We start from the raw sequence: 26018 nt of genomic DNA, 5'->3' as shown, positions 1-26018 counted from the left end.
AGATTCTCTAAACTAAAAGTAACTGCAAATACCCTAAAATTTAGTTGCGCTCAGAATCAGTACCAATGATGATGAACCAATACCAATACCAGTACCAATGGTGGTAAGGTCGCCCTTTGTTTTTTAAGTGTATCCTGTATTCTTACTCTTTGTAATACGTAATAACGTATGTATGTTTGTAATAATTACTAACGCAGTTGTTATCGTTGTTTATTTTAAGGCAATGTAATTTTTGTTAACAATAAAGATGTTTAAATAAAATGATGAACTTACTTAAAAGGTGTTTCAACGATCTCCACAGTATCGGCGGCGACCAAGCCTCCTCGGTCAGGCGACTTGTCCCTTCTAGGCTGCTGTTGCAAGCTGTTGAGCTGATCCTTCAACACTTGCCTAAAGTGTAACACTTGTTTCGACGGCTGACTCGTGCTTGAGGAGTTGCTCTGAGTTGACTCGTTGAACGTGTCTGTCCAGTTCTGACTTGACTGAAACAATAACAATACGCACCGCATTAAGGACCTTCTCTTTTTTAGAAGTCGATTATATAAACGGACGATACTTGGAGAAATTCTACGATTTTAGATCGTAGAATTTCATTTTATACAATGTTACAAAGTAAATATAACTTTATCTCCTTTACGGAAAGTACGTACTTGTGAGGTACAAAATAAAATATTAAATACAAAAGAAAAAAAAAACATATAAACAAACACGAAAGAATTATGGAAGAATGTGTGTCTTGGAACATTATTTATGTGACATGAGGTGGCATGACATGTAGTGGTGTATGTGGGATGACGTGTATGGTGTGGGTGGAGCGACGGGACATATAGTGGTGTGAGTGGGGTGCCGTGACATATAGTGGTGTGGGTCGGGTGGAGTGACATATAGTGAGTGGTGTGAGTGGGGTGGAGTGACTAGCTGTGTGCGAGTTGCGTGGCGTGGGTGGCTTGGTATTGCGTGGGGTGAGGATGCGTGACATGTAGTGGCGTAGGGTGAGATTAGACATGGCGTGCAGTGCAGTGTTGGAAAAACGTTAACCATTACACAAAAACACAACATTATTTGAAAGAGACTACAAAGAGACTATCCATCCAATACTATATACATACACACTAAATACATACATAATATAAACTACTATTTTTAAGCACATTTGGCAAACCAAATACATACATTATTTCATTTGTCGGGTGAGTTGGTATGCAGTGCGGTGTTCTGAAATGTTTTACCATCAAAAAAAGAAACAAAACAAAACACTAACATCACTGAAAGCGACTAGCGACTATACAACCCTTTTCTACGTTCGTCGCTTACTTGCTCGGGTCATTTAGCTCACGTCTACTTGCGTCGAGTTTCGAAGCTATCCAGCAGGTCTGGCTCGTATTTCCGCCTTATTGTGGAGTTCGAATGTTATTTTATTGCATGTGGCGTAGCGTGGGGTGGCGTGACTTGTAATCGGTGGGGTGAGTGGCATGGCGTGAGGTGCGGTGTTTAAGCGTGATTATTATAACATAAAAACAAAAAGCACACTAACATCATTGAAAGCGACTACGACCCTCTCTCTACGCTCGTCGCTTACTTGCTCAGGTCGCTTGGTTCGCATCTGCTTGCGTCGGAGAGTTTCGAAGCTATCCAGTAGGTCTGGCTCGTATTTCCGCCTCATTGTGGATGGAGTTCGAATGTTATTTTATTGCATGTGGCGTAGCGTGGGGTGGCGTGACTTGTAATCGGTGGGGTGAGTGGCATGGCGTGAGGTGCGGTGTTTAAGCGTGTTTATTATAACATAAAAACAAAAAGCACACTAACATCATTGAAAGCGACTACGACCCTCTCTCTACGCTCGTCGCTTACTTGCTCAGGTCGCTTGGTTCGCATCTGCTTGCGTCGGAGAGTTTCGAAGCTATCCAGTAGGTCTGGCTCGTATTTCCGCCTCATTGTGGAGTTCCAGTGATTTTTTATTGCATTGTCTGTCCTGAAATAGAGGATTTGTAAAAATTAGATTATTTTAGAATTTTACCTACTTAACTTCTAATAGCAGAGTTTCTTGCTGGTTCTCGGTAGGAAAGACATTCCGAACCAGTGATAGATGCTCTTGACGATTCAAAAGTACTTGTTAATAGTCTAATTGAATACTTAAAAATATTTTGAATTGAATTGAATGGAGTTATAAATAAATTATAATTTAAGACTTATTTTTTCAATCATTGTCAGATTTGTGTAGACTTTGATCTCATATTCTATAATATTATTATGTGATAGGATAAGGTCAAGTGTTGTATAAAAAAATATTCATGGTAATTTTCAGATGAGTTATTAGGTAAACATACGACTGACACATAGCCAATGTGTTGCATTGTAGTCAACATTTTCTGAGGATGATCTATAATTAATCTATATCATTGGAGGGAAACGTGCATGGAGTGTGACTTGGGCGAGATCCTCCAAATCACATCACCATCAATCACCAAATGTGAAATGCGTAAACCCATATTCAAATGCTAACAGGCAAGGTTTGACACTTCCTGCTAAATTTACTAACAAATGTAATCATTTTTGATGAAAAAAACACCAAGAGTGAGTTAGCAGGAGGCGTAGGAAAGTGGCTTATTATTGATCTAAATAATGCTATTTACCTGCCCGGCAGTAGTTTGGCAATCCTGGCCCACTGGTTCCCTAATTGTTTGTGCGCTTGGTATATAATCCTGTCTTCCTGCTCCGTCCACGCAGTTTTCTTTATCGACGGATTTAAATGATTGTGCCACCGTTCTCTGAAAAGAAGCATGGAATTATTTATTTATTTATTCAGATACAAGTTAGCCCTTGACTGCAATCTCACCTGGAAATAAGTGGTGATGCAGTTTAAGATGGAAGCGGACTAACCTGGAAGGGGTATAAGAATAAGAATAAGAATAAGAAGTGTTTATTTGCTAGAATATGGTATAATATACAAGTACATTGGTCTTAAACATTATGTGGAACCGCATATTCTGCCAAGCATGGCGTGCAAAATTTATTGAATTTATTTATTGTAACAAACATGTCAAATTATTACTAATTATTGCATTCACTATTTAAAATGGTATGGCAGTTTTTTTTAATTAAACCCATACCCCTTTGTTTTCTACACGGTATCGTACTGGAACGCTAAATCGCTTGTCGTGCGGCTTTTCCGGTGCGTAGAATTGTCTTGTATATTCTACAATTCATTTCCAAATTGAAACTACTTAGGTATACTGTATCTTTCTATACTAAGACCTAAAACTTGTTTTACTAAACAAAATACAATGTTCTGTTCTTTTTGAGCATGATGCTTATGTTCGAAATCAGTATACTTTAGTTCAGCATTTTGAACTTGTTAGGAGAAATAAAATTTTAAGGCTTACAAGAGGAACAAAATAAGCGATTTTCGCTATAAGTATTACCTGCACTGTTTTCCTATCCTGCCTTTGAGGTGCCTTGCTATTAGTGTCCATTTCTTTGGACCGTACTTAGTAACTAACTCTACGACTTTCTCGTCCTCCTGAAACAACAAAATAAATAATTTTCAAATAATTAATTATGAATTCTTACGTACTATGTAGTTTTTTACTGTCCTAAATATAAAATAAAATAAATCTTAAATTCTGTGTAGATTTCATAGGTATGTAGGTACCTATGTAATTTTTTTTTGTTTGAGTAATACATACTATTATAATATTATTTGTTCAATATTTTGCGTTTACGATATTATGTCATTCCAGATTGCTCGAAAAGACGAATTTGTGTAAAATTATAATTATAGAAAACAAGAGATCGATACATTCGTTATATCAGTTTTTGCTACGATATCAAGTTTACATGATGCCAACGATTCAAAAAACAATATTTCAATTAACGCAGTCATGCTCTTGTTTTTTACGACCAACAAACAAGTAAGTTCCACGCGATCTCTTAAACTATAAGTATCATTATAAGATTATCAATGACCAATATAATAGTAAAAAAGCAATAAAAAAAGTACAAAAGAAGCGATGAACAAAACATGTGAATCGTTACTTCTCAAGGTAATCTGGTGTTTGAAAAAATTCGAATAATATCGTTGGATCAGCTGTGAGTGGCACTTATTTAAGCAAAAAACTTGTCAAACGACAATGTTTATGATTATTAAGTTAATAAAGATGTTATTGATTTTAGGGCTCAACGCTGAATGACTTTACCTTTGATATATCTAATTGTTATTTATTCAGTCTATTTACACTTTTAATAATAATGGAAATTATTTTAGATTTTTTGAGATCCTTTGGAATATAATTCAAAATACTAATTTTGAATTATATTCTGAAAACAAGCTGGAGATAAGAGACGAAGTCGCGGGCATAAGCTAGTTTTCTATAAATTCAAATAAAGAGTACTAAAAAAGAAAAATAAAACCGACTTCAAAAACCACAAACACTAAAAAGTAAAAAATAACTTTTATTTAGCTACACGTGTAATGTACCTAGGTATGAAGTCAGGCGAGCTTCACTCTTGGATTTCTAATTTTGTTTTAATATGCTCGCTCGACTTCATACCTAGATACATTACACGTGTAGCTAAATAAAAGTTATTTTTTACTTTTTAGTGTTTGTGGTTTTTGAAGTCGGTTTTATTTTTCTTTTGAAAAAATTTTATTTCACAATTTTTAGTGGCCCACTGTACTATAATATGCTATGCCCAGTTAAAACCCTACTGTTTACTAAGCTATTACACTGATCGCGAGCAATTAGCTCCTATCTATTGAGGAGTTCTGTTCTCCATCTCCGAAGATATTCATCAGATCTTTACCAAATTTATATGGGACCACCTGCACAGTATACCCTTTCAAACAAAAAAAATAATTTCCAAATCGGTCCAGGGGTCTTTGAGTAATCGGGGAACATACATAAAAAATAAAAAAAAAATAAAAAAAAAAAAGATTCCGACGAATTGAGAACCTCCTCCTTTTTTGGAAGTCGGTTAAAAATCATTCATTATTCCAATTCTAAAACAGCTCCAACTATTCGTCATGCCTATAATAAAATTTTCAATACACGTGTTCTGTTACTAGAAGCGTGGGCTATATGGGACAAAAACTCCTTTGTAAAACCACATATATAACTACAGCTTGTAGCTAATTGCGTCCTTGAGATGCCGTCATATTATACTTTATAGTCTTGAAGTACCAACCTACTTGAGATTGCTAACAAGATTTTATTCAGAAGATTAACGATGCGATATGATATTGGGTTACGGTTATAACTATGACATGTTAAGAATACTAAAATTTCATAGAGCCTGGACATAATGGCTGAGACAAAAGGATAGGATTTTCCGTCAAGTTGTGCAGCTCAAAAATTACCTTAGATGGTGACAGAAACAATGACTTCTTTGAACATTAATAAATTAATATAATTGGTAAAGAAACAACTGGAAATAATGTCTAACATATAAGTAGATAAAAATGTGCAGCCATGATCCCAAAAGTTAAATTGTAAATATTAGCCATATTTTTTTAAAGAATATTAGCCATGCTAATCATGACTAATACTTCCCTTTCCCCTCCAATTAAGCGTAAAGCTTGTACCAGGAGTGGGTACGACAAAAGTGCAACGGGTGGGGTTTGAACCGCCGACCTATCGGAATCCAGTCCACTCCTCAACCTTTGAGCTATCGAGGTTCCATTACATCCGATAGACGTCCACACTAGACATAGGTCTGTTCTCATCTGCCGACTTTCACACATCACGGTCTCCGCCTGAATCCAGTGTGGCGGCTCCGTACGACTCGTTTGATGTCGTCTGTCTTAGTAGGGGGTCTTCCAACTTAATCTCAAATTGATCTACGGAACGTACAAATTGTCTCAAGTTTCAATTTAAACTCATCTGCAAAGTCATACTAACGTCTGGTACAAATCGATTAAGGATAGGAATACCATATTAAACATACTAAGATTTCTGGTCTCATTTCTACCGACGCGACGACTCAAGTTTTGGGAAACAAAGCCAATGTATTAAGTACTGCTAAACCTGGAAGAGAACCGAAAGTGATCGGGAAAAAATCCACACGCCATAATCTCTATGTATATCGATATTCGATACATCGTGTACAGACACACACTTGGGAAAACAATATTCAATACAGACCAGAGACAAGTTATTATCTCAAATACAAACACTGAAAAATACAGGGTATGTCTGCGAGTCTGAAATATCAGGAACTACTTGTTTTCTGCTATCAATGAAACCCGAAATTAGGTCTCTACATATATTATTATACATTTCTTTTCGTAGGTGCCATAGGTACCACTAACTATTTTAATTTAAAAGTTGATGGAAGAGGATAAAAAACAATTTAAAGGTATGTCTCCGAAACAAACGACTAATCATGCTAACCCTAGCCAAGGATCATTTCTGGGGGACACACGGATAGAAAAATCAAGGTCACCGACGATGTCACCGTCTAAATGCGTCCAGGCAAACATTTCGTCATATGTTTACTTAGGTCGTCAAGTGATCCTGTTTAAATTAATCTTTTTATTGCGTGTGAATGAAGCTTTTAATAGGCAAGGCTTTTTGTTTTTGCAGCTGGCAGATTAGTCACAAACTGGAGAATGCCTATAATTTTTTTAAACTAGCCACCTACCAGAGACCTAGCCAAAGAACAGAGATTATCACAAAAGATGAAACTCTCTGCTGCACTCCTGATTAATTTTGGTGCTTGAATGAAATTTCACTTTTTGTTAGCTGTTGCTGTTCTATTAATTAATTATTATCAGTTTTAGTACTGCCGCAGAACTGATGGCTGCTGGGGAAGAAGTGTTCTGGAGTGGAGACCGATTATATCAGCAAGCACAGTGTGAGACGACCTCCAATCTGCTGGACTGATGACCTTACGAAGGTAGCCGGAAGTGGGTGGATGAGGTAGGCGGAGGATCGTGTGTGCTGGCGCGCTCTTGGAAAAGCCTATGTCCCAGCATTGGACGCAAACAGGCTGATTGATTGAGTTTTAGTAGAAGTATCATCTAATATCAGACAATATATAAATTATAATAGATCAATATTATCCTTCCTATACATACTCGTAGGTATATAATTTTTTGTCCAAATTAACTTTCCATCGCTTTGCTTGGAAGAATATTCAAAGGTAAGTAATCATTTACCATACTTACTGGGTAATGTATAAATAGATAAGTAAAGGTAAATAGATAGTGCTTGAATAAGTCATTTAAGTTTGTAATAGAAAACGGAGATTAGCTGTTTGATATATTTTTAGTCTGCATAATGTCGCACGTTTTTTAATTTAATAGATTTATCTCATATTTATCTTAGACAGGTGAAGTTCATAATAGTGATTAGTGATTATAATATTTCTGCTGACACAAATTCAAAAATAAACTCTGCTCTCATAAATTCTTATCAGTATTCGTGTATTTTATTCGAGACCACCTAAGTTATGAGCTACTCATTCATGCACCTACCAAATATTTTAACTTTTTTAAGTATTGGTACACACAACTAATCTCTATGTTCTTAATAAAATATGTAGTGTTAATTGTAATTGTATCATTTTTATATCCGTTCAATTTCAACTGATAATAATTACTATGATTTTATTATGCCTAGTGTAATTATGCATTGACAAAAATTAAAATTCTAAGTAGGCATAATATGATACTTAACGAAAAAATGCGAGAAAAACTAGGTCGGTATGACTTGAATTGTTATGCGTAACACCATAACTATTGGAAAGTAATACAGTTTCTTTCAAGGTCAGATTTAAGTGACCTTGAATTAATATGAATTTCGTTTTCGATTTTAAACTTTTGTTACAGTACAAATCCAAGTTTTTGACTGTGTCAGTGGCATACTTAGTTACTTACCACTTGTATTTGAACCGTAATGTTTCCGGTTCTATACATTTACTATGCTAAACATGATTGAAAACAATAAACGCCCAAAAATTTTAACTTTATCTATTCGCCAAAACACAAAGTAGGTAGGTAGGTACCTGCGTAATCGCACACATTCGTTCAATCTATACTCCGCATAATATGATTTTATCAAATGGCAGTAAAATCCAGCGTAAACGATTTTATTTGAAATTCATAGTGCGTGTTCGTAGACAATGGATTCATTCATGAAATCTTAGAACCGTTCTAAGAATGCTAAGTTCTGTTACTTCAGTGTGCAATAATAAAACTTAGCGCCAATTTTAGTTGTGTCAAAGTAATCATATTTTTACTATATAATAATCATATTCGTAAAGTACAATCAATATTTTACATAATAATAAAACAAAAAGTCTCTAAGTAATTTCATTAGCGCCTTGGTGCGTCTTACTCTTAATATATTCTACATTCTACATATATTTAAATCTATATCTATTATCCATTAAAAAAAAAATTGAAATCTGAAACCTCGAGCTCAGTTCTCCGCAGATTCAATTAAGTATTATCTCTCTAAAATATAAATAATTACGATGTACCTTGACCACTGAAAATTACATCTTGCAAAGTGCTGATTTCATAATGTGCATTTAGCTTTAGAGTTTCCCTTGCATCTAACGAACAATATTAATATAAGTGACGGCATGAATGAAAGGTGTAACATTCAATGAGCGTGCAAGTTACTGACCTATGACGCATCTTCCTTGCACTGTTAGACTCAACGGCGTGCGTGCGTGAATGGAGAGATGCGATAAATCTACTAACGCGTATCGAACTTCCGTGATTAAAAGGCAAATCACTTATAATAATACTATAAAATATGTGAAAGTGTTTGTTTTGTAGTTAGGTATTTAGTTTGTCCTTCAATCACGTCGCAAGGAGCAACGCATCGACGTTATTTTTTCCAGGGTTACTTAGTGGATATACTCGTACCTAAAGACTATCTACTGCTTTTGATATATTGACTTATTTACATCCCGAAAAAATGCAAGACCTGGAGAATAACATAGACTACTTTATATCCCAGAAAAACAACAGTTCTCACGGGATTATTAGAAAATTTAAATCCGCGCGGACGAATTTGAGAGCATTAATTAATTTTAGCTTTATCCTTAGGATTTACACAATTTGATTTTGAAAATTAAGTCGTAGAAGTGAAGAAACAAGCTGTATAATTGAAGTACCCATCCACTAGATGCTCAGACAACCTGAAAAGAGTCGCAGGGTGGCGCTGAATTCAGGCGGCGCAAGATCGTGGCGTATCGAACTCCCTACAAGAGACCGCTGTCCAGCAGTTGACGTCTATACGTTGATAATGTTGAAGATGATATTTAGCACTCACCTCCTTGGTCCAAGGGCCTTTGACTAGATCAGGGTTGACGACCTTCGTCCACCGCTGCTGACACTGGACGTCGGACCGATCGGAGAACTGCGCCGATATCATCTCCCAGTTCTCATTGTATATCCTTACGTAATTCTTGAGTCTTTTGTCCTGAAAGAGAATGAGTACATCCTTTGTTACCCATTTAGTCCGAGGACAAATCTAGCTGAAAAAGGAAAGCAGTTTCTTGGGCCTTTTGTGCAAACATTTGAAGAGGAATACTGTGCGCGGATTTCCATTATGTATGTCCCTGGCCTTACGCGTTATTCCAAATCAAATCTAAAGACAAAATGGTGTGAATTTTACTTGACACACTAATCTCCAGTTGTTGACCCAAAAGATAATCTTAGGCAAAAAAAATATTTTAATTGTGTCTCGTTTATCATCAATTTTAATCATAGTTTAAATAAAACTATCCTCACTGCCTCTACCTCTATCAATGCCATGTTTACAGTAGGTATACATGTGCTTCTGGTAGATAATGTTGAATAGTTTTACACGGATATAAATAGGTAAGTAATTTGTTCAATGAAGTTTGCCTCATCAGGTATAATGTTTGCTCCTGTCTACTTCCCATGATAATACATATCAATTATCATACGAACTACACATGTACTTTGTAAACTCATCTTTTAGTAAGAAAATAATCAACTAAATATCTACAATATGCAAGTAAATTATGGCAATAAAAAGGCAAATTTTTAAAATGCGCTAGCCTTTTCAAAAATCCCCATCGCAAAATTTTTTGGAGTTGATACAATTTGGAGTTTGGAATGGATCTGTTTCCATAATACATTAATCTTACCTCATCCTTCGACCACCTTCCCCTATTGATATTCTTCCTCGTCCCAGAGCTTTTGGTTGTAATCGGTACATCTTCGTATACCGTCGAGTCCTCTGAATATTCGCTCGACTCTGACTCATAGCCGCTACGTCTGTTGACAATTCAAATTATACTTTTAGATTTTGTATAGAAAGCAGGCGTTATTTTACGCAAGTCCGCGATACAAGGAACCAAAAGCTTAGTTTGTTATAATCCCCTAAACCAGACAAATCACTGGACGTACGTTTCGCCCCGACGACGCCGGAGCATCTTCAGGAGATCCTAATTGCAAAGACTTTGCAATTAGGCATTGTAAGGTCTACATCTGAGGATGCTCCGGTGTTGGGGCGTAACGTACGTCGACTGGTTTTTCTCTGGTTTAGCGGATTACAGCAAATTAAGCTTTTGATTCCTTGTATACTTTTAGATTGAGTTACACCTTTACCATACAGCTGTGTGTATAAAGGTTGATAAAGATATCAGTGATTTAGAACAGGATGACCTAGAAGGCTTGGGGGTTTGAAAATGTTGAAACTGGTGTCTGGCCACTTTCAACAACGTCGTTATTTGAAATACGATTACTCCTTAGACCAGATAAGGGAGAAAATAACAATAGTTTTGGAAGCTGAGACAGTAAAGAATAGTTTTGCTTTAATACATATTCTAGGATTGCCGTAAAGATTAATTAAACGCCCTCAAATAAAAATAAAACTGGGAATTTCGTAAAAGTACGTATAGTACTATTATATTATTCTATGTTAAAAGCTTGTTGAAGCTTTAAGTGCTTCAACACAGCTATTTATCGACGATACTTCGTAAATCCTGGCGCCATTCATACAATTGTAGATACAGAACAAAATTCCCAGAAGACCGGCATATCCATGTCGGCCTTTAACTTGTTTACTGTGCACATAATTTTAGTTCTTATTAACACTAGTATAAAGACTATAAGTGCGTGTGTAGACGTAGATAAGCATTCCTTTGATAGCAAGAAACGAGTTTCAGTATGTAGGAAAAATAATTCCGGTTTGAATGTCTATAACTCTCAATTCGGTCCATACTTTCGATGAGGTAAGAATGGTTTAAAAATAAGATAAATTATGCGCGCCGGCCGGCATCAGCTGATAGCAAACAAGTTTCTCATTCATTGCGAATACTGGGACGGGAAACGTCGGCAACATTCATGAATTGAGTCATCTAAGCAATTGTTGACTGTTCACTTAAAAATTACTATCAGCAACAAAATCAGTTTTATTTATTTAATCAAGAGTTCATTAGATTTCAGATACCCGAATATTAGATTCAATAAAATAATAAAAACATTGAATGCTCGATATCTTCAGTTGTATGTGAGGAATGACATGGATGGCAGAATCTTCTAAGCCCTAAGATTATCTTCAACCTCCCATGGCTGTTTATTATTAATTCATGTCAGATATTTATTTCTATTCTAAGTATTAAAGCTTTTTTTTTTTTAAGTAGGTAGATAAAGACCATGGCGATAGACTTAATCGCTACTTAAATTATTATTATCGCCCCGGCTTCGCACGGGCAGCTGCTTATTACAATTTTCGCAGGGATCTAATTTTTTTTTAAATAAAAACCTGGTCTGTGGCACCAGTCTCTTCGGAGACGTGAGTTTGAATCCCATCGCTGCCACCATGTTATGTAACGAGGTTACTTTCTTGTATAATATAATTACACTACATATACCTAACCACACAGGAAATAGAGCACACAATGATAATGTAGCTTTATATCTACTGGTGAAAGAATTTTCAAAATCGGTTCAGTAATTCCAGAGATTACTTCATACAAACAAACTTACTATATAATATTAGTATATTTAATAATATATTTAAATATTATATATTTAATATCCTTTATCTTATCTAGTCTAGACAAAATGTGTCTACACTTTTTAAGTTTTTCGTTCATTATTCGTAGTGGATGAATTAGTAGGTACATGGTTAGGGTTCCGTCCGTACCTACCTCAAAAGGAAAAACGGAACCCTAATAGGATCACTTTGTTGTCTGTCTGTCATCGTGTCTGTCAAGAATCATGAAATTTGGCAGGTCTTTTAGCACTAGCACATAAAAATGTTGAATATTTTTTACGATGGTAAGTAACCCTTTATGTGCGAGTCCGACTCGCACTTGACCGGTTTTTTCATATTTAATCGGGATTCTTCATTCCATGAATTAGTAATAATTTGGTTCTCATTTTGAATAACCGGTTTAACAATTATTATTAACAATATTGTCAATGTGTGAGATAAAAGGATTTAAGATGAGGGCCTCAATAGAATGCTGATGTCCACTTTCCCAACCTCGTTTTCCAATTAGTAGAATATGGATTTGGGAGGTCCCTTCCCTAATTTGTTTTTATTGGGTAAAATATTATTGATCTTGTTTTATGCCGTTCTTCTGTGCCAATTGCTACACATACCTACCTACCTACTTCACCAATTTCCTTGTCAATGGCTTTCGTTAGCATCTTTGTGCCAAGCTTAGATAAGCAAAATGTTTCTTGTTTCATTGTTTTACTTGATTACTGGTGCCAAGTCTTTTTTTAATTCAGATACAAGTTAGCCCTTGACTGCAATCTCACCTGGTGGTAAATGATGATGAAGTCTAAGATGGACGCTGGCTAACCTAGCAGGGATATGTTTTTCATTAAACCCCACCCCTTTGGTTTTCTACACGACGTCGTACCAGAACGCTAAATCGCTTGACGGCATGGCTTTGCCGGTAGGGTGGTAACTAGCCAGGAAGCTTTGGAAGTCCAAAGCCTTCCACCAGACCAGACCAAGAATTTGGAAATTACCCAACCTCTATAGCCTATTGATAGATAGCTATAGATAGAAAAACATCACAAAATAGATAGATACAAAAACATCACAAAAGCTACGAAGATCAGGCTCGTTCGGACACTTGTTTTTCCCATTTTTCTATACGCTGCGGAGACGTGGACTTTGCGAACAGTCGAGAAGAAGAAGATTGATGCTCTGGAGATGTGGTGCTGGAGGCGAATGCTAGGAGTCTCATGGACTGAATTTCGCACCAACGTCTCTATACTCCAAGAACTCGGCATTAAACAACGTCTTTCGGCGTTAGTACAGGGTCGCATACTAAAGTTCTTCGGACATGTCTCCCGGCGTGAGAGTGACTCCATTGAGCGTCTTGTGGTGCAGGGCAAGGTGGAGGGTACCAGAGGGCGAGGAAGGTCGCCTACGCGATGGACCGACCAAATTAAGTCCGCTGTGGGCGGTGCCGTGAGTAGTAGGGGATTCGCCGGTTCTGCCCCAGGCCCTGGCCCCCTCCCATGCCTCGCTGCCTCAGCCCCCTCCGTGCCTCGGTCAAGATCGAAACCTAAAAAAAAAAAAAAAAAAAAAAAAAAAAAAAAAAAAAAAAAAAAAAAAAAAAAAAAAAAAGGTTTTGGGGTACGCTGAATCGATTGCGCTCACTCCCGACGTCGTATCTCTAACGGTTGCAAAGTTAGCTTTTCGAAAAACTAATCCCTAGTTCGTTATCTAATTGCTTAATCACCTACTAATGACGCTCTATTGTTCGCTGGCTCGTTGCTTCATTCTATGGGTTTTAAAGGAAACGCATGAATCATAACTACTCTTTATTAGCCTTCAAATATTGATTTAAATAACTCACATAACAATATATCATTCTCTACTGTATTTTCATTGAATAAATCTAAAAAATCTGAACTTGTATAGTAACCTGAAAACATGAAATACAAATACATTATACAATATTCTCCACAAACTGATGTGTAATCATTCTGTATCCGCCTTGTATTGAATTGCCATATTCTTGTATTTCTTTCCAAGAACTGCTTATGATATTTTGGTGGTGCTCGTCCAAATGAATCAAAATATTGTCCAACACCATTTGTATCTATATATATGGCTATCCAATGCGATCCTGGTTTATAATCGGGGTCTAGATTGCTTATTAAATAGGCTGGTGTTTCAACATAAATCGGTAACCGGTTTGCGGCATACACATTGTCTTGCAGACTTGGGTGGATTCTTCTTAAATATGTCTTTATCCCTATTGTATTCATATTACTTCAATACTACTGATCTTATCGCTGCCGAGGATCATACATGAATGGGACGTAAGACCATGTTATTTCAGATATATTATAAATCATCAACCCATCGCCGGCTCACTACAGAGCACGGGTCTCCTCTCAGAATGAGAAGGGTTTTTTGGCCATAGTCTACCACGCTGGCTGAGTGTGGATTGGCAGACTTCGCACACCTTTAAGAACACTATGGAGAACTCTCAAGCATGCAGGTTCCCTCATGATGTTTTCCTTCACCATTAAAACAGTGTTATTTAATTAAGTACTTGAAACGCACAAGACTTCGAAAAGTTAGAGGTGCGTGCCTGGAATTGAACCCCGACCTCCGATTAGAAGGTGGACGTCTTAACCACTAGGCTATCACAGCATAGTCTTATTAAAAATAATGGTCCATAACTTAAATAAAAACAAAAAATATTTCTTGTATCAGTGTTTTATTACAAACCTTAATAATAATGTAGGTACAAATTATAACTTAATCTATTTACAGAAATTAGGTTTCTTAGCTGCTATAGTCCACGCTTACATTACGATTTTTATCAATTTCAATAACATTGTCAAACTCTGCATATACGATGCAGTTTATCGTTTCAGGAATAGCTGAATCAAAGCGAACTTCTAGCCTCACACTACCGTGCTTTATAAGATTCCAATGACTAGAGTGAGCTGATAAATCAGGAGTTAAATCGAATGCTAAGAGACAATAGCCTTTTGCATATTGTTCCCTAGATATTCCGTTCCCTTCATTTAAAAAATGGATTCCCGTGCCTGAGAATAACGTATGATAGGCTGAACTGAAAGTATTATCATCGAATGATGGTTGCAAAGCTTTTGAAGGTATTTGTTGGCCATCAATATATAAACTAAATGTATTCATATGATAATTTTCAAAGTTGAATGGATTTTTCGTAAGAGTTCCATTAAATGCTGCGTTGTTAACAAATCCGACAATACATCTTTTAGGAACTTGACCAAGAAAAATATTATCGAGTGTTTTACCCTGAACCCCTGAAGGAATTGTTAAAACTTTAACTTCCGCTCGAGTTATTGGATATTTTGCAGTAGTAGATGCTAAAACTTTTTGATGTGCAAGTAATACAGTCAGAGCAAGTAGTACAGGCACGTGTCGATTAGTCATTATTCATTCCAGGTATTTGAAATTCCGTAGGTTCGTCATTAGAAAATTCCAACAATACATCTTTATCTAGGTAGTTAGCTTATCACGTTCCTTTTGGCTTTGTTCAATAATTGTTACAATCACTAACCACATTTTTTGAAATATTGATTACAAAACCTTTTTCGATAATATGCTGTTTAACTAGTTGTTATCGGTGCAAATACATTCTTCACTAACGATAATGGCATTGGTTTTACTATATAAGCTCAAAATAAATAATTTCTGTCATATTTACTACCTCGTTTCTACTGAAGAGTACTGAGAGAGTACAGTTTGACTTTAAATCTATATTGTGTTCATACAAGTGTTTATTAGCAGTGTGTGATTAAGAAGTGTCGTGTGATAAGCAATGGAGGTGAGTGTGTAATTTATTTTCTTTTAGTTCCCTTTAAATTAATGTAAATATTTATGATATCAGTATGATAGTTTATTTTTATTGTTACAGAATATATCGTACTCCCCTTGCAATAGTCAAGAAAACAATACATATAAGCAATATTACTTTCCTGCGAATTTGGTAGAAGAAGAAACACAAAATTTGCTCATAGATCATGAAATGCCATCAAAGAAAATGAAAAGGAAATCTGAAAATATAGACATTTTTTTCGAGTCATCCCCAAAAAATAAAAACAAAACTAGTTCAACAGTGGCTCGAGCTAACAAAGATGGCAGTATATCGTATATATCTACGAACTCCAACGATGGTGCGACAGCCACACATCTCATTAAATTAGAGGTGTATGACCTAAAAAAACTAGCCAAAATACCTCAGTCTCAACACTGGAAACATGCTAATGTAAAAATCAAATATTATACAGAAAAGGCTAATGGAAATTTTGCGAACACGAATGAGATAATTTATAATATTACAAAAGAAATCGCAGAAACAGAGGGTTGTAAAAAATACTCATTTAATAATTAATAACTTAATCTATCATTAGTAAACTACCTCACATAAATACTTCACCATAATTTAATTTGTGAGATTAATTCGACGTAACACTTATACAAGCAGTATAAAAACACATTGTAAATCCTATAGTAATGTCAGTAAGCCACCTGGTGCTGTTAATGAATAAGTCTCCCTCTGTAGTCTTATAAACTGTCAGCAATGGAAGATAAAATTGACAGCTGTGTTAGCACATTTTTCAACACTTCAATTAATGATGAGGAACTCATTGAGGCTTTAGATTATTTTGACTTACTGGATCCAGCATATGACAATGAATTGTATAATATATGTGAAGCAATTGATTCAATCATGTAAGTATTTAAACATTATTCTTTTTAAAATTATATAATGTGTATTATTGATTGTTTTTATATGCTTCTATTTTTAATTTCTAGCCCAACTAAACAAAAACTTCAAATTGGTGGAGCTTTAAAGCGGTCCAATGATTTCACCGTGAACAACCCTGCGAAAAAAGTGAAATATAATGAGGGAGCCTCAACTTCATCTATTCAACACTCAGAAAATAACTCCACTACACCATCTGCATATTCAGAAGGTAATAAAGTGAAGTGTGATATTTGCAATATTTTTATAACCAAAAGGTATTTTTCTAATCATTTAAAAAGTAATTTACATAAAAATAATCATTTAAAGTCGCACCCATCATTATCGAATGTTTCTGTAATTGATTCAGCTTTTGGACAAAGAATAATAACGTACATGATAAATAGTAAAAATGATGATTTATCGATTTTTAAGACCCCTGAATCATTTTTGAACTCAATAAAAAATGATATTTTATTCCTAGTTCAAGAGTCGATCAAAGAACATACAGTTTTTAAGGTAAACTTCATTTTACACGCAGACTTTATACAACAAACCAAACAATTGACAAATTCATTTGACTTTCAAACATCAAACTATATAGTTTTCCGTGGAGACGATCTAAATATTTTCCTGTCATCATTATGTGACACTTTTAAAAATAAAATTAGTTCTTTTGAAAGAAAAGACAGTGGCTGGAGTTTAACAAACATAAAATGCTTACATATGAATGTAAATAAATTTAACCCGCTTCGTGGTACATCTTATATTGATTTACCTCAAGATATTAGAGCAAAAAAAGCGGTGATAAATGTTAAAAATGCTGATTATATGTGTTTCAAATGGGCATTACTTTCTGCTTTATATCCTCCTGCTAATAACAAAACCGATAGAGTCTCGTCATACAGCATGCATTCAGATAAACTTAAATTTGATGGTATATCATTTCCAGTCAAATTAACGGATATACCTAAAGTTGAAAAGCAAAACAATATAAGTGTGAATGTTTTTGGCTTAGAATATAATAAAGAAAAGAAAAATCATAGTATTGTAGGTCCCCTCTATTTTACAAAATCTCGAAATAGTACTCATGTTAATTTATTATTAATCTCAAATCAAACAAACTCGCATTATTGCTATATTAAAAACATGTCACGACTAGTTAGCAAGCAAATTTCAAACCAAGAACATGCCATTTATTTATGTGATGGGTGTCTTTTACATTTTCCTACACAGGAGAGATTAGAAACCCACCAACAAAATGATTGCGTTCATATCATTACAGAATTACCAAACAGTGAACTATCTAAAAAAAATTGGTTTGGACAACCATCATCAAACAATAAAATAAAGTTTGATAAGTTTAATAAAAAGTTAAGAATACCATTTGTAATATATGCTGATTTCGAAGCGTTTTTAAAACCAATAAATTCATGCTCAAACGATCCCTCTAAACCTTTTACTGAGAATATTCAGAAACACGAAGTGTATAGTTTCGGATATTATATTAAATGTTCATACGATGATAGCCTTTCAAAATATGAAACATACAGCGGTCCAGATTGCACTAAAGTATTCATGGAACGACTCTATGAGGACATAAAACTAATATGCAGAAAAAATAGTTTTCAAAAACGCCCAAACCCTCTAACAAAAGATGATGAAATAACTATTGCAAATTCTCATAACTGTCACATATGCGAATCAAGACTTAATGGAGAATCCATTCTGGACTTTGACTGGCACACTGGAAATCTAAGAGGTGTAGCACATGAATCATGTGTGGAAAAATATCGCGCTCCCCGTCATATTCCTGTAATTTTACATAATCTTAGTAATTATGACGCACATTTCATTGTTCATTCATTAAATTTTACGGAAGGTGAAATCGAAGTAATACCTCAAAATAAAGAAAGATATATTTCGTTTTCAAAAATATTAAATGTTAATAACCAACAGATAAGTTTGAGATTCATAGATTCTTTCAAATTTTTGCCGTGCAGTCTTGATCAATTAGCAAAAAATCTCAATGACGATCAATTTAGATCGTTAAAAAGAAACTTTCCTCATAATGATGACTTTAGTCGTTTAAGAAGAAAAGGTATTTATCCGTATGAATACATGACTTCCATTGAATGTTTAAAATCATCATCACTCCCATCTCAACCTCAATTTTACAATTCGCTGTCTAATTCCCATGTTTCCGATGATGACTATAATCATGCAAAAGATATTTGGAGTCATTTTTCTTGTCAAAACATGTTAGATTATTCGAATCTGTATTTGCAAACGGATGTTTTGTTATTAACGGATATATATGAAAATTTTCGTGATATTTGCATCAAAACATATGGATTAGATCCAGCTCATTATTACACAGCTCCAGGTTTAAGTTGGGATGCCATGCTTAAATATACTCAAATTGAGCTAGAGTTATTGACCGACTATGATAAAATAGCTTTTATTAAAACTGGGATCAGAGGAGGCATATCTCAATGTAGCAATCGTTATGCAAAAGCAAATAATCAATTTATGGAAGATTATGATAAGGAAAAACCCAAATCGTATCTAACATATCTAGACGCTAATAATCTTTATGGTTGGGCCATGTCCCAGTATCTTCCAACAGGTGGGTTTGAATGGGTAAACACTGAAACAAACTTTAAAGTATCAGACACATCGGATATTGGCTTTATTCTTGAAGTCGATTTGGAGTATCCTAATGAACTTCATGATTTGCATTCCGACTTACCTTTATGCCCTGAAAATCTTCGTATCGGGAATTCTAAAGATATCAAGTTAGTACCCAATCTTAATAATAAAACGAAATATAAAATTCATTATAGAAATCTAAAACAATGTCTTAGTATGGGTATAAAGTTAACTAAAATTCATAGAATATTAAAATTTAACCAAAGTCCTTGGTTACAAACATATATAGATTTAAATACGAATATGCGAACTTTGGCTACTTCAGATTTTGAGAAAGATTTTTATAAATTAATGAACAATTCCGTTTTCGGCAAGACTATGGAAAATATCGAAAAGAGAGTCAATGTTAAAATGTTAACGCATTGGGAAAATCGTGGTAAAGTCTTAGGGGCACAAGACTTAATTGCTAAACCTGAATTCCATAGCTTAGCCGTTTTCAACGATAACTTGGTGGCAATACAGTTGCGCAGAACCAAATTAACTTATAACAAACCAATTTATTTGGGTTTTTGTATTTTAGACATTTCTAAAACTTTAATGTATGAATTCCATTATAATTATATGATAAAAAAATTTAACAAGAATATTAAGTTATTGTATACAGATACAGATAGTTTAATTTATCAAATTTTTACAGACAATTTTTATGAAGATATAAAATTTGATCTAATTAATTATTTTGATACATCCGATTATCCACAAGATAATATTTACGGCTATCCAAAAATAAATAAAAAAAAGTTAGGATTCTTTAAAGATGAAAATAATGGGAAAATTTTAAGAGAATTCGTAGGATTAAGATCAAAAATGTATGCACTGGATGTGGACCATAAAACTTTTGCAAAAGCAAAAGGAGTAAATAAAAGTGTCACAAAAAATATGACCATGGAAAATTACAGATCGTGTCTACTTGATAAAAAAATTCAGTATTGTAATATGCTAAGATTTCGATCCATCAAACATGCAATTTTCACACAAAACATTAATAAAACTTGTCTGTCGTATAATGACACCAAGCGGTATATTTTACAAAATGATATTGACACATTAGCTTGGGGTCATTATAAAATTAGTAATAATGAGGTATTTTAAGAAATGTAGTGTAAGGAATTTTTAATGTAATTTGATGTGTCTTTAATTTATTTATTTTTTACTTGTAAATATTTTAAGGAATTTTTATTGTAATTTGATGTGTCTTTTATTTTATTTTTTTACTTGTAAATACTATATAGTTTTAAGAAATTAATTTTAACTTTCGTCTTTATATGTATTTTATTACAACTTTCCTCTAGTTCATTTTTGTAAATAGATTTAAAAAAAAAATAATGTTTAATGTGATTTATTTCTTTTTGATTTTTATTTTGTTTCATAGAACTTTTATTCCATTGTATATAATGTATATTAAGTAAAATAAAATGTTATACTGTCACTGAAATGTCTCAGTCTTTTTTTAAACCTTTCAAGTAACACACGTTACAATGTTGTGTTTTATTCATCCATTTACTGCAATCGTAGCTGGTCCAAGTGGTTGTGGAAAATCAAATTTTGTTACAAATTTCATAAAATATGTGAAAGAAATTTGCAGTAGAGACTTTGCTGAAATTACTTGGTGTTATGATGAAATGCAACCACTATATAATTTATCAAATGTTAACTATCATCAAGGAATTCCTGATCTTACAATGTTTGATGGCAAAGATGCTCACCTTGTTATAATTGATGATCTTATGAGAGAATCTGATGGTCGTATTGTAGATATTTTCACTAAAGGTAGTCATCACAGAAACTTAAGTGTTTTTTATATTACTCAAAATTTATTTCATCAGGGAAAAGGACAAAGAGATATATCTTTGAATTCAAGTTACATTATTTATTTTAAAAATCCTCGTGATAAAACACAAATACGATACCTATCAAGACAAGTGTCACCAGAAAATTCAAAATTCATTGAGGATGCCTATAAGGATGCGACAAAAGAAGCACATGGATATTTGATGATTGATCTGAAACAAGACACAAATGACATGTGTCGAATTAAGACAAAAATATTTCCCTCTGATGAATGTTGCGTCGTATATATTCCACCAAAAGATTATAAATATTTAAAGAATCATCAAATTCCTATCATTTACAAATAATGCATCGAAGCCTAAAGACACATAAAGAGCTGCTACAAGCGTTGCATACACTTAAACCTAAATATCAAAAAGCATTATTAAAATCCTGTGAAGAAGAAGAGATAAATTGCATTTGTGAGTGCATTCACAACGTATTACAAGGTAAAGTTCCACTAGAAGATAGACGAAAGAAAAAGTTAAAAAAATTTAAAAGTATACTTCGCACTTTGGTTCGCAAGGGAAAAAATAAACTAAGAAAAAAGATATTGATTCAAAAAGGAGGAGCATTTTTACCTTTAATTTTGGGTTCTATTTTGAGTGGATTAGTATCATCTATAGTTTAAAATGGAAAATGCTAAAAAAATGTTGCTTGTTGAGCCTAGTTTCATAGAAAAACTAAAGCAGCATACCAATACTGAAAATCCTATGTCCCGATTAGATGCAGAAATGCAAAAGATTTTAAATAGTAATATCGAAGATCGGAAAAAATGTATTTTATATCTACAAATTCTACAAAGATACCTACATTTTACCGAAGGAGAACGACAACCTATCGAGTTGCCAATCATTACTGACAATATAAATGAAACTAAGAGTTATAAAAATAACAACATGGAAAATAAAGACTTAGTATCGTTCGAGTCACCAACAGCTGAAGTGAAGGAAAATAAAAATTCGAATGAACATAGTCAACCACGTTACTCAACAACTCAAATACTAAGTCTTATACCAAAATCATATTTGAAAAAAGGTGAGCTGTTATTAAACTTGATTTCTTTGAGTAAAAATACAATTTATTGGGATGATGATGATGGTACAGTGATAATTAATAATGAAAAAGTCCCTGGAAGTAATATTGTTGATCTAATTAATGATTCGTTGAGACCACTAAAAAAAAGTGATCCAATAGGTTGGGAAAAGTTTGCCAAGGCATTACATGCAATCAAAGTACCATTGACTTACATCGGAAATTCTAAGAGGTCGGATTTTATTCATCAACTTCAGATGAAATCACTCGAAGGGAACTCTACATCTGATGAAAGAACTTTAAATACTCCACAAGGTAGTGGTGATAAATATATTAAAAAAATTAGGAAGAAAATTGATTGGGAAAAATGGACCCCATATTAGAAATTAATAATATATATTATAATCCAAAACACCCAGCTGGGTTTAATAGCATTGATAAATTATCAAAGACCATGAAAGGTAAAATGAGTAAAACGGATGTAAAGAAATGGTTACAATCACAAGAAACCTATACTCTTCATAAACCTGTTCACAGAAAGTTTTCTCGAAACAAATACATATTATCAAATCTCAATGAATTATGGCAGGCTGATCTTAGTGATATGAGAACTTATTCGAAATATAATGATGGTTTTAACTATATATTGTGTGTTATTGATGTCTTTAGTAAATATGCTTATGCTAGGTCGATGAAAAAGAAAAACTCTAAAACAATAATCGAATGTTTTGAAAGTATATTTAATGAATCTAATGCGACTCCTACACACATACAATCGGATAAAGGAACTGAGTTTGTTTCTAAAGATGTTAAAAAGTATTTTAAAAGCAAAAATATAAATTATTACACTACAAATAATCCTGATATAAAAGCAAGTATTGTAGAAAGGTTTCAAAGAACTCTGAAATCTAAAATGTGGCGCTATTTTACATACAAAAATACATATAAATACATAGATATTTTACAAGACTTGGTATATTCGTATAACCATAGTTTTCATTCTAGTATTAAGATGTGTCCTTGTGATGTTAGTTCTAACAATATAATGACTGTTTGGAGAAATTTATATGATAGGAAAGCAACTAACAAACCATCATCACAAAATTCACTACCTACATTTCATGTTGGTGATAATGTTAGAATTTCAAAATATAAACACATTTTTCAAAAAGGTTATGAATCTAACTGGAGTGATGAAATATTTGTTATATCTTCAATAATAGATAGATCCCCACATGTAGTTTACACATTGAAAGATTTACAAAACGAACCTATAGTTGGAACTTTTTATGAAAAAGAATTACAAAAAGTATTTTATGACCCCTCCTCAAATTATAAAATAGATAAAATCATTAGTTCTCGATACTCCGGCAACAGAAAAGAAGTGTTAGTGAAGTGGAAAGGTTATCCTGATAAATTTAACAGTTGGGTTTTAGAGTCTAATTTAAATCAAATATGATAAAGGAAAACTTTTATTTGACTTTACTTAGTAATAGTTCAATGGAATACTTCCCGGAAAACAAAACAACTATGTTTTCAACGAAGTTACCAAAATCCCTTATATTAGAAGGTGAATGGTTTGTTGGAGTTGTAGAAATTCAATATCCTTGTACGGTATTTACTGTTCAAGAACATGAAAATGTTATTAACACATCTAAATGGGTTTTGATGCCTGATGATGACACACATTCATTAGTGCACTATAAAGGACGGATTCCGGCCATGAACTATGATAGCATTCAACATGTTATAGAAACTTTAAATAGATATACTTTTGAAGAAATAGTATTTCATTATGATGAAATAACCAAACACGTATCAGTATCAATTTTGGATAACTCAATTGACACACTTAAGTTGTCAACCAAATTATGTTTACAACTTGGATTTGAACCAAACAAAAATCTTGCAGTAAATAAAATTGAGAGCTATCCTTCTAATTTAAAATTAGGGTTGCCATCTCAATTGTTTGTTTATTGTGATATAATAGAACCGCAAATTGTGGGGGATGTAATGGCTCCTCTTCTCAGAATTGTACCTTTAGATACGGCAACATATGTATATGGAGCAAATAAAATGCATATTTTCTCACCACCTCACTATTTACCTGTTATGCGGCGGGAGTTTGATACTATTGAAATAGATATAAGGTCAAGCACAGGCAATAAAATCCCATTCCAGTTTGGAACTGTGTGTATTAAACTTCACTTTAGAAAATTATAATGGATCCTTATCAAAAGATAACTTGTCCTTACGAGCAATATTATTCACATCAGGCTGGGTCAGGTATTGGAGTAATTTATAAAGGTGTACCATATCAACGTGGTCATGGTATTGGGAGTTTTCTTGGAGGATTGTTTAGGTCTATTTTACCACTACTCTCTAGTGGTGCTCGAGCTGTAGGAAAAGAAGCATTAAATGCAGGTGTTGGTCTTCTATCGGATATGGTTAGCGCACGACCTTTGGAAGATTCTATCAAAACTCGTCTTAAGGAAGCTAGTACAAACTTAAAAAGGAAAGTTCATGACAAGATAGACAGAATTAATATGTCTGGCTCAGGATATATAACTAAAAGAAAACGCCAATCTTCATTCATTCAACCGCTGACAGCTAAAGTGAAAGCTATTAAAAAATCAAGGCTCAGTCAAAATAAAATAAAAGATATATTTTCTAATTAATTATGTCTTTTTTACATAATCATTCATGTGAGTGTATTAAATCAGAGTTAGATTTGTTTGCTTTGCCATCAACGCAAACAAGTATAGAAAATGGATTATGGATTCATTACAAACCCATTTCATCCCTTGCTGATGATGGACCGATAGAATTTCAAATACCTGGAACGAGCGAAGACTACATAGATTTGTCTCATACGTTGATCCATTTAAAAGCTAAGATAGTGAATCAAGACTTATCAAAACTTAGTTCATCTGCAGTTGTAGCTCCAATTAACAATTGGTTACATTCAGTCTTCAGTCAGCTGGATGTATACTTGAATCAAAAACTCATTTCACCTCCAAACAATACATACGCTTACCGTGCTTACATTGAGACATTATTAAACTATGCGCCAGCAGCAAAAGAATCTCACCTGACTTGCGGTCTTTGGTATGAAGATACTGCGGGGAATATGGATTCAGTAGATGAAAAAAATACAGGTTTTACTAAAAGACAGAGTCTTGCAGCCGAAAGTAAAGAAATAGAAATGATTGGACACTTACATGGTGATATATTCAACCAGGAAAAATTTTTGATTAATGGTGTTGAGATGTGTGTTAAATTAATTCGCTCAAGGGAAACTTTCAGTCTTATGGCTTCTTCAAATGATTTAAAACTTAAAGTGTGTATCACGGATGCAACCCTCATAGTTCGACGCGCGCGGATCAATCCGACTGTATTACTTGCACATCAAAAAGTTTTAGCATCTACTACTGCAAAATATCCAATAACTCGAGCGGAAGTTAAAGTTTTAACAATTCCTTCAGGGGTTCAGGGTAAAACACTCGATAATATTTTTCTTGGTCAAGTTCCTAAAAGATGTATTGTCGGATTTGTTAACAACGCAGCATTTAATGGAACTCTTACGAAAAATCCATTCAACTTTGAAAATTATCATATGAATACATTTAGTTTATATATTGATGGCCAACAAATACCTTCAAAAGCTTTGCAACCATCATTCGATGATAATACTTTCAGTTCAGCCTATCATACGTTATTCTCAGGCACGGGAATCC

At 33.9% G+C, this 26018-nt stretch overlaps 2 protein-coding genes across 9 annotated transcripts in view; one reads left to right on the top strand and one right to left on the bottom strand.

The window, feature by feature from the left end:
• LOC123865769 (myb protein) overlaps nucleotides 1-26018 on the bottom strand; it is a 65599-nt gene that overhangs the window by 12311 nt on the left and 27270 nt on the right. For 7 of the 8 annotated variants that reach the window (XM_045906994.1, XM_045906999.1, XM_045906992.1 and 4 more), the window contains 6 exons: nucleotides 10129-10258; nucleotides 9285-9434; nucleotides 3423-3520; nucleotides 2634-2768; nucleotides 1807-1972; nucleotides 274-482 (listed from right to left, as the gene is read on the bottom strand). In XM_045906994.1, the coding sequence (XP_045762950.1) occupies nucleotides 274-482; nucleotides 1807-1972; nucleotides 2634-2768; nucleotides 3423-3520; nucleotides 9285-9434; nucleotides 10129-10258 (888 nt within the window). The remainder of the gene's footprint in view (nucleotides 1-273; nucleotides 483-1806; nucleotides 1973-2633; nucleotides 2769-3422; nucleotides 3521-9284; nucleotides 9435-10128; nucleotides 10259-26018) is intronic. The other variant, XM_045906997.1, reaches the window with a different exon arrangement.
• LOC123865773 lies at nucleotides 15621-16530 on the top strand. Its single transcript, XM_045907004.1, has 2 exons — nucleotides 15621-15783; nucleotides 15874-16530. Exons 1-2 carry the CDS (start codon nucleotides 15778-15780, stop codon nucleotides 16348-16350), a joined length of 483 nt encoding a protein of 160 aa, XP_045762960.1. The 5' UTR covers nucleotides 15621-15777; the 3' UTR covers nucleotides 16351-16530.

This window comes from Maniola jurtina, chromosome 5, assembly GCF_905333055.1.
Source record: "Maniola jurtina chromosome 5, ilManJurt1.1, whole genome shotgun sequence".
Lineage (NCBI taxonomy): Eukaryota > Metazoa > Arthropoda > Insecta > Lepidoptera > Nymphalidae > Maniola > Maniola jurtina.
Note: the sequence above shows the minus strand (reverse complement) of the source record. Positions and strands in the feature narration are given on the sequence as shown.